General features: G+C 30.9%; 1 protein-coding gene across 1 annotated transcript; it reads right to left on the bottom strand.

Moving 5' to 3' along the window:
• Positions 1-7,344: 7,344 nt before the first annotated feature.
• Positions 7,345-8,790, bottom strand: LOC130796815 (uncharacterized). Its single transcript, XM_057659211.1, has 4 exons — positions 8,588-8,790; positions 8,162-8,422; positions 7,878-7,937; positions 7,345-7,805 (listed from the first exon to the last, which is right to left on the bottom strand). The coding sequence occupies exons 1-4, from the start codon at positions 8,672-8,674 to the stop codon at positions 7,539-7,541; spliced, it is 675 nt and encodes a 224-aa protein (XP_057515194.1). The 5' UTR covers positions 8,675-8,790; the 3' UTR covers positions 7,345-7,538.
• Positions 8,791-10,441: the final 1,651 nt, after the last annotated feature.

The following is a 10,441-nucleotide window of genomic DNA, read 5'->3' as shown; positions in this document are numbered from 1 at the left end:
TCAATGGATCCAAATCAATTTCAAACTCATATCATAAGTTTACATGGGTACTCTGTGTGTCATCCTGTGACTCGTTTGGTAGTCGGTCTACCGTCCGCGACATGTCCGGCAAGTGTAACACAATGGTATTGTGAACAATACGCGCTCAACATTGGAGAGCCGTTTAATCATGCACACAACATTTGCTGTGGCATATGTACCCGCCATTTAGGCTAAAAATTTTTTTGTACATAATATATATCTTGTAATTTTAATAGCATTTGAAAGTCAAAAGTATCAACTTTTTCAATATGATAAACATCTTTTATTTGCACATAGCAAAACATACTTTATTTGCGACTTAGCAAAATCAAATCATAATATTTCCCACATGGGTAAAACATGCTTAGCATTATCATATCATTAAACATAATCTTTGTATTATATTGGGGCATCACTAGCATGTATGGAAATGCATCGTAACAAAAAGTAATTAAAGTTCAATATAATTTTTTTTTAAGGTAACCACTAAAATGTTTCGTTTCAATCCTTCTTAAAGTAAATATAACATAAAAGGGTTTTAACTTAAAAGGGTTTTGGAATTCATTCAAAACAACTAGAATATGATTCATAAGTCTATAAAATCATTACCACAGAAGATTTCATAAAACACTATTTTCTTAAATACAAGATAGTTTTGCCGGCATTAAAATCGATAATTGATTTACAAAGTACATATTAATTCTCCAACAAGGCCCAAATTAATCAAGTCATTATAATACCTTATTTAAAATGAATTTAAGGTTGTCCCATCAGATTATAATTGGTTATGCGAATTTATAACAATTTTACAATTATTTTCGACAATTTGGGTATTTACCGTTATTTAAATGGTGTCTTAAATCCGTAAAATTTATAAACTATCTAATTTAAAATTATTTTATACTATGAGGCAGTAGGTTATTAATATAATTATAAATTTTTGATATAGATCTATTTTTACCCAAATTTAATTAACAATATTACACTTTTTAATAAATAAACATTTTCTATTAATTTGATAAATTAGTAAATAATTAATAATTTATTTTATAAAATTATACCAAAGTTCCAGAAGTCATATAACATGTTTATTAGGCTATTTGAACTTATAAAACTCATATATGATGTTTTATTATTTTGTATAGATATTTTATCGATAAATAGAATAAAATAGGTTTAAAATTATTTGAGTCCGAATAAAATATTATAAAAATTATATGATATTCCAGAAGCTATTTTAAGGGGTACAAAATTTTAAATAACCATTAAAAATCATGTGGGCTATTTTTAATAATTAATATCTTTATTTTACCAATAAACCGAATAAAATTTATTTAAGTCCATATATGGTCACGAAAATCCATATAAATTTTTGAACATGTATCTATTGTTTATATAAGTGTCTCATAAAATTTTCATGTCCAAAAGACGTCATTTATTATTTATTTTATATTTTACCGTTTTCAAACTTACCGATTATTAATAACCGAGTAAAAATTATTAAGGTCCTTAAATATCAACGAAACCTTCCCAAAATTTTACCCATTTTACCTACTGTCCATATGAGTATTTAATAAAAATTTCAAGTCCATATGTCTTTGTTTGGTAATTATTTTATATTTTACCATTTTACAATTTACCGTTAAACAATTTAACGATTATTCAAAAATAATAAAAAAAAATTTCAAACTAAATATATTCTGGCCAAATCTTGTTGGAGACATTATAATATGTTTTTATTAATTATTTTGATGATGAAGAGTTCATCTAATACCATGTTTTATAATAAGAGTATTTAACACCTTAAAATCCATTAAAATATCAATTTAACGAATAATCTCAACAAAAAGTATCCAAGAAATTTTTCTTATCATATAGCTACTGAAAATTTCTTTTAAAATGAATTTCAAATATTTTCAAATTCATATAATCATTTCCATCACAATAACTTTCACAAAGTAGTGTTAGACATGCCTTTAAACATACAATAATTTATAAAATCAACATGCATGATGCCCACAATAATAATACATGTCATAAATTATTCCATACTCAAATTTATCATTTTGACATCATTTTTCAAGATTTAAGAACTTCTCTTTGGGAATTTTATTTTTTTAAAAAAAAAAAGTTTATACACAAACTTTCCCAACTTGTTCTTAAATCCTTTAAAAATCACCCCATGTGACATACCTCGACTCCAAGCCTATATAATTATTCCGTAAGCTCCTACGCGTTCTTAGAAGCGGTTCTAACTTCGGGTCCTTGCTAGGGATGGCAACGGGTCGGATCCGGGCCGGGTCCAGGTGGACCCGGATCCGGATCCGTTTTCAAGAGCAGGATCCAGATCCGGATCCGCGGGTCCAATTTTACAAGACCCAGATCCGGATCCATGGGTACTGTGGATCCAGTACCGGATCCGGGTCCAAAAACGGGTCCTTTTTTTTAAAAAAAAAAATGTATTTAAATTGCAATAAAGCGATATTTATGGACTAATGCTAAATAAAAAATTTATGGACTACTCATCATCAATCACTAAACTCAAATTGAAAACACTTAGGGCCTTAAGGATTACAGTCACTGTACTAACTACACAAAAAAAATTGAAAACCCTAAAGCTGATACAATTATCGAATCAATATCCGCTATCAATCAGGAAATGATAATATAAAAAAAAGTAGAAAAATAAACCTGAGAAACAGTTTTTCCATGAGAGTAATGAAGAAGACAAGAAGGATGAGTTTTCTCATACTGAAGCTTGTAACGACCTTCAGGGGTTTTAAAGTAAGTTTTCAAAAAAGTAGAAGATTGTGTATTAGCTGCTCCCGAATTAGATGACGAAGAAGGATTCATCATTCCATTTGCGTTGTTCATCATCTTTGATAAAAATAGTTGCGATCATCACATTAGAAATTCTAGGGTTTTAATTTTTGATAGTAATTTTGTTCAACGACTAATAATTTGATGATCAATAGAAAAACGAATATGCAGCAGTCAAAGAACGTTAAGATTAATGCTTCAACAAGGTCTAATTATGATTTTCATGGAAGTTAATTGTCATCCATGGAAGTACAGAGGAGAGAGAATTGAGGGGTTGAAGAGAAAAAGGGATACTGATTCAAAGTTGATGAGTCGAGACTGGAGAGTTAGAGCCTTTATTGTTATTTGTGCCCTTTGGAAACACCAAATGAAGGGAATTATGCCCTCAACTAGTGAAATTTTAAAAAAAAAAAAAATTTAAAAAGAAACGGGTCCTTTAGATCCGCGGGTCCGGATCTGGGTATTTTCCCAGATCCGGACCCGGACCCGTGAAATTTAACAGGATCCGGATCCGACCCGGATCCGACGGGTCTATATTTTTAGGATCCAGATCCGTGAAAACGGATACGGATCCACGGATCCGGGTCGGGTCCAATACCCATTGCCATCCCTAGTCCTTGCCCTTTAAGTCTCAACTCCAACTCTTCAACTAAACATATTGCATTCATCCAAAAATCAATAATAATTTTGGATTTCTAACATGCACTTAATTTTTCCAAGTTAGAGTTGTTAGACTAATACTTGTGATGATTTTAATATATTTGGAGTATACTTATTATGTTGAGCAACATACTTAGTTAAGTCCCATAATTTTATTTGAATCCTTTAAGTAACAAAATTTATATGTTTGTGGAAATACATCTTCTTACTTTCTATTATGGCCTATTTTTATAGATTTATAAGTGATGATTTTCTTAGTTTAGAGATAAAATACTCATTTTATAATGATCTTAGTTTATAGAAAGATTCATGTAAAAAAAATGTTTTACATGAACAAGTTTTAACAAAACTAGTGGAATAAGGAAATGAACATAACTTACTCTATACTTGGTGGATTTCTTCAAGTTTGGTGTCTATGGAAAGCTCTTAAGATGAAGATTATTTTTATGGGAGATTTGAGTTTATAAACATAAATTTTCAGAAGTTTTAGATGGATTTTTGAAGGAGATTTGATGAGAAAGGAAGGTGTTCTAGTTATTGAAAGTTTGAAGGATTCTAGTGTTTGTTCATGGATGAACTTGAGAGCAATGTGTTGGGGTTTATGGCTGAATAATTATTCAGAAAATGGAGTGTTTTTGCTTCAAATATTTGCCTCTTGCATGCTTGTAATGATGCACAAGCTTTGGGTAGAACAAAAGGGGTTTTGGGTAGTGTGATTGGCTTGAGTGTGTAAGTGAACAAGGAGCTACTAAGGGGATTTGGGACAGCCATATTAGCTGCTGTTTGGGGCTGATTTGGAGTGCTTTTTGTCCTTAATTTGGTCTATTATGGTATAAGAAAGGTTTATCTAAGATAGTTTAACGTTTGGGTAAAAATTGTTGTACATGTAACAAGTTATGTAACTTGTACTTCATGTTTAAAAATCACTTGTATATGTGAGAAATATTTAATTTACTCCCATCATGGTTATATAATATGCTTGGGTAATAATTATAATTTTTTTTCGAATTGTTATGGGTAGTTGCTCAACTTTAAGTTTTACCTCCAAAGTTTACGTTACTTGTTAGGATTCATAATCGCGTTACGAATTAACAAGTTTCTAATCATTGTAGAGAATTTTCAAATTACTACCATCACTAATTAAATTATAATTAGTAACGAACAAATATATAAGAAAAATTAGGCGCTAAAAACGACTAATGAAATCTCATAATAATACGACTGTTTCACTTTACCTCAATACTTATGCAGCAAGAGTACACAAAAAATCTCATAATTGTATTTGAACCCTTATCAAATATGAATTCATTCTCTATTCCCGTATATCAAATATAGGAAAACAATAATGTGTGAATATACATTAATTTAAAGAAGTAAGATATGATTGAAAAGAAGTTAAAAAATGTAAAAGAAAGAAATTATATGAACATATTTCATGTAAAAATTAGTGTTTGCTAGAAATTACAACTATACTTTTTATTATCGTTGTCTGGGTTGCTATCTACAAAACAATTACCTAGAAACTACTTTATATGTTAAACAAAGAGTTCATAGATGCACTACTCAAATTTCACAGTCATTAAACTCATTATCAACTGCATTGTGCTTTGCACATATGCTTGCTCTTAATTGGTTAACATATTTAGAAATGACACAAGAGACACAAGAGAATCAGAATCCATCTTCTATTACTAATAATCGAGACACTAACCAAGACACACTACTTAATCTTCCGATTAATCTTTAGACTTTTAATGCGCCTGTTACTGTGCCTGAAGATTCAACTCGTGTTAGTACACAAGAAGATTCAATTCCGACTCAGTCAATAAATAAGGATCTACCCAATTTATCTTCATCCCCGCCTAGTGAGAATGTTGGTACACCTTCTCTTGAAGAGGTTAGTGGGAACAAGGAAAGTATTAATCAAACTTCTAATACAATTCCAACTAATACGTATGCCTTACCTCCTAAAAATACAAGAGGAATTCCGCCAAGGAGACATGATTCAGATTTTGAATCTTTAAGATGAAAGTATCCTATTAGTAACATTGTAGAGAGTAAATTATCAAAGACGGCTATTTCTTTCCATAGTGCAGTTTATTCTGATAATATTCCTCTTAATGTTGATGAAGCTTTAAAGAGTAAAGAATGGAAGATAGCAATGGAGGAAGAAATTAATGCCTTATAGGAAATAACACGTGGGAAAAGTGCATTCTTCCAAGTGATAAAAAAGCATTTCGATGCAAATGGGTCTTTACTATTAAACGTCATGATGATGGTACAATTGAAAGATATAAGGCCAGACTTATAGCCAAGGGGTACACACAAACCTATAGGATTGATTACTCTGAAACTTTTTCTCCAGTTGCTAAAACTGATACAATTCGAGTTTTATTTTCAGTTGCTAATATAGATTGGCCTCTCCATCAGTTTGATGTTAAAAATGTCTTCCTTCATGGAGAAATTGAGAAAGAAATCTATATAGAAACTCCTTTTGGCTTCACTAACAAATTTAAGAAGGGGGAAGGGTGCAAACTTAAGAATGCCTTATATGGATTAAAACAATCTCCAGGAGCATGGTTTGGGAGATTCACTCTTGCTATGAGGAGATTTGGGTATAGACAAAGTAATGCAAACCATACTTTATTCTTGAAGACACGTGAAAAGAAAATTACATATCTAATAATATATGTTGATGATATGATAATAACAGGAGATGATTTGGAAGAGATAGCAAAGTTGAAGGGTAAACTATTTGAAGAGTTTGAAATGAAAGATCTTAGAAATGTTAAATACTTCCTTGGAATTGAGATTCTTAGATCGAAGCTCGAAATATTCATAAACCAAATTAAATATATTCTTAATCTACTCGCTAGTATAGGGATGATTTATTGCAAACCAGCGGAAACTCCAATAGTAGCTAATCATGGTTCACAGATTGTTAAGGGAGCTAAGTTGGCTAATAAACAACAATATCAAAGACTAGTTGGTAAACTTATATATCTTTTTCATACCATATCAGACATAGCATACACAGTAGGAATTGTAAGTAGATTTATGCATCTTCCTCAAACTAATCATCTCGAAGCTGTCATGAGGATAGTTAGATATCTCAAAGGAGCGTGTGGTTGAGGTATTTTGTTTAAAAAGAATGGTAATCTTGATTTATTAGCCTATACTAATGCTGATTGGGCAGGAGATAGAGTTGGAAGAAAGTTAACCTCTGAATATTTTACTTTTGTTAGTAATCTGGTGACCTGGAAAAGTAAGAAGCAAAAGGTTATAGCTTTGTCTAATGCTGAAGCAGAATTAAGAGGTATTGCCAAATGAATAACTGAAATTTTATAGCTTCAAAAGTTGTTAGATGAACTTGGTTTTTGTCAAACTAAACCATGTAAGCTTTATTGTGATAATGAAGCTGCAATTAGGATTTCAGAGAACCCGGTTCAACATTATCGTACAAAACATTTAGAAGTAGATCGTCACTTCATAAAAGAGTAACTTGAAAAGAAAGTTATTAGTCTTCCATTCGTCTCATCCAAGAACCAGATTGCGGACATTCTTACGATATCAGTAAGAACAAAAGTCTTTGAAAAGACACTTTGCAAGTTGGTTGTTCAAGACCTGACCACTCAACTTGAGGGGGAGTGTAGAAAATAACAGTTAAAATTTATAGTTTTTACTAATAACTTCCTATTATTAAGGAAGGTTGTTAGGTTATTTTTAGGATTTGGTTATTTTTAGAAAAGTTAGTATTCTCTTTTAGTTAATTTTGTACAAAGAGGCCTTCTTATTGTTTTTTCTGAGTTATGTGAATACAATTCTAAAATCAGAAATCTCTCTTGAGTTTTATTTTTCAGGAAATAAGAAGTAAGTAATAGTATGGAAAAGAATACTAGATTATGAACATTATCGTCCATATCAACGTAACATTTAACTAAAACTACTCCATATTGCAAGATATTGTAACTTTACCCTACTTTTTATTGTCTTTGCCCTAGGTTCTATCTACTCTCCATGGATGCACTACTCAAATTTCAGTCACTTAACTCATAATCTTCAAGTGGTCGGTCCATGATCTCGTTTGCATAAGCGAGAATTTCATCTGCTTTTTCATCATCCTCTAATAACTTTTGTAGATCCTTACAATACCCAGCATGTTCTGGGTCATTCTTTTCTAAATCAGCTATCAAGCCGGCTATTTTTTCGTCGTCTATTACATGCAATGATGGAAAAACATCTTCCTCTGCCTCGATCTTGAACCCGGCCCCAGCCTCGGCCACGACCTCTACCTCCGAATTTTTCTGCAATTATATTATAGTTAGTTTAATCGCATTCACTTTGCAATTTGATTCGATTTGATTTTTGAAATTCACCTGATCTTGAATAGCCGGCTTTGGCATTGATACTTCAATTTTCGTATTCTGCTTTTTTCCCTGTATCAAATCACCAATGCGCATAAAATAATAATAATGAGTACAATCTTAAAACAAAAGAATTTAAATTCATATTCACCAAGATTGGAGGATGATTTAACATTGAAATTCATTCTAGCTTCATAATTAGAAAAACAGAACGAAAAGACAAGCAACTATAAAAATAATAATTCCATGTTGGAACGAGAACGAATAAAATGGCGGAATTGAGGATCTTCAGAAACCTCTGCCTCTGTCTCGGCCTCGGCCTCAGCCTCTGACTCTTCCTTGGCATCGGTCTCTGCCTCGGTTTCTGCCTCAACCTCAATTTTATCCTCTGCTTTCGACTCTGCTTCCGCATCGACTACTGCCTCAGACTCCACTTCTGACATTTTCCTCTTCGGACTCTGCTTGCACTCTGCAATTTGATTAAATTCGACATTCAACTGATCTTGAATAGCAGGCTGTGGTATTGATGCTTCAACGTTCATATTCTGCCATTTGTCCTGTATCAAATCACCAATACAAACTATAATGATTCAATAAATACAATCTTTAAACAAAGAATTCATGAGAAAGAAAATGAAAAGAACGAGAATTGAGATATTTGTTGAATTTAGGATCTTCTTGAATGGATTTCCAATTACCAACCCGTATTTTAATACACCTACCTTTAATGCCATTTCTTCTTTAATACTCCAAGTTTTCTTTGCTTCTGAGTTAGAAATCGAGTCCGATAGCAAGTTCGACCCCTCCATTTCTTTTGTTTTGTATGTTATCTTGTTCACTTTATATTATAAGAAAATAAAAGGGAGGAGAATCAGAGCGATATACCAATTACCAGAGTCCAGAGACAAAGATTATGATAAAATGAGTTTTGAGTATGTTGACAATAACAAGATATTTTTAGTATATTACATCATAAGCATTCACTAAAGAACTACACCCTCCTGTCTCAAATTGTTTTTAATTAAAAATTATAAAAAGTTAATATCAATAATTCTTGTATTGAGACGAATCAAACAAGATGCCATATGACTATGTTTTAACTTATAGATTAAGAGTAAAATACAAATTAAGAGTGATAAGTAAATAGTATCCAAAAATAAATGAGACAATTAAGCTGAATAGGAGGGAGTATTACGCATCATCGCAAGGTATAAGGAACTCCCTAACTAAGCAATGCAATTCATAATTTATTTAGGTTGTGTATGGAAACAAGTATATTTCATTTTAAATCGTATATTTTAATTATGAAATTATTTACGCATCAATTAATATTTCGGGCTTATTCAAGTATCAAATTATACTAGTTTATAAGGGTATAAGATCACCTTCAGACCATATTCTATTATAGGTTAATGGTCTTATACTTTTCACAAAATAGTGTATTCAACAGTTGCATGGGTGCAATCATCCAACACAGAGTTTAATAGTGTACAGTATAATTATTTATTCAAATTTTTGTAAAAACTTTTAGACCTATTTTAAAATTTAAGAGATTAAATTCAAGATCTAAATGGCCAAATTTAAGACTTAAAAGACCAATTTTAAGACTTTAGTCAATTTAATATTAATTCTTAAATTTTGCATTATATTTTTCAAAAAAAATTCCAATTCGAAAATTGAAAAAAAAAATCTAAAGCTTAAAAGACCAATTCCAACGTTATCTTCTATTTGACCTTTTAAGTATCAAATGTGGATCCAAAAAAAATTATAAACAAAAAAATTTTAAAAAAAATAAATTACTGGTCGTGTCTTTGTTGAAGCAAATGCTTGGAATTGACAATTAAGTAATAAAATTGGCATTTTATGTCTTAAAATGGGCATTTTAAGGTGTAGCATTGGTTGTCTTAAGAAAACTTATTGGGTTGGGTAGGTTGAGCCGTTGAGGTTACACGTGCGGCTCTTGCATAGGAAATTCAATTAATAATTTTTGGACTCAAAAAGTTAATGTATGCATCCAAAAAAACTTGAGATTTCAATTTTTTACACCTAAAATTCACTTGAAAATTTTTTTTTACAACGTTTGGATTCATGACTTGAACCAACTCGAAATGGTATCAGCCCACGACTAGTATTTTAAACCCTAAAGATTAGAGACTGGATCTAGCCTCGACCAGAAAATTATAGTTTGAGTACTCCGACTTTTAAATGTCCATTTCTATTAGGCAGATACATGTGTCTTTTTGTTTTACTAGTATATGTGCTCATACAATGTACAGAATTCTTAATCTTTTGATTGATATAAATTCAATTGAAAAGTTAGAAATTGTACTTATCTTTAATCTTTAATGTATCACATTGTAAATAACGTAAAAAATCAAAATTACCTTATAGTCAGTAACGAACACCAAACCAACATATATTAAGCAATATAGTAATGTCTCAATCCTTTATTTTTGAATGCTTATATTAGAAGCTTTGAACAATATGAGTTTATATATCTAATCTATGCACAAAACTATAGTTTTCAATCACTAATTTTATTTAAGTACACGTGTAATACACAAATAAGTTTATTC

Source organism: Amaranthus tricolor, chromosome 12, assembly GCF_026212465.1.
Source record: "Amaranthus tricolor cultivar Red isolate AtriRed21 chromosome 12, ASM2621246v1, whole genome shotgun sequence".
In the NCBI taxonomy this organism is placed as follows: domain Eukaryota; kingdom Viridiplantae; phylum Streptophyta; class Magnoliopsida; order Caryophyllales; family Amaranthaceae; genus Amaranthus; species Amaranthus tricolor.
Note: the sequence above shows the minus strand (reverse complement) of the source record. Positions and strands in the feature narration are given on the sequence as shown.

What these genes read in the sequence shown, in the direction of transcription:
- LOC130796815 (XM_057659211.1), bottom strand. Translation starts at nt 8,674, where the DNA reads ATGGAGGGGTCGAACTTGCTATCGGACTCGATTTCTAACTCAGAAGCA. An exon ending in AAGAAGAAATGGCATTAAAG is followed by an intron (nt 8,423 to 8,587) that starts GTAGGTGTATTA and finishes GATTTGATACAG; the next exon opens with GACAAATGGCAGAATATGAA. An exon ending in AGGCCGAGACAGAGGCAGAG is followed by an intron (nt 7,938 to 8,161) that starts GTTTCTGAAGAT and finishes GATTTGATACAG; the next exon opens with GGAAAAAAGCAGAATACGAA.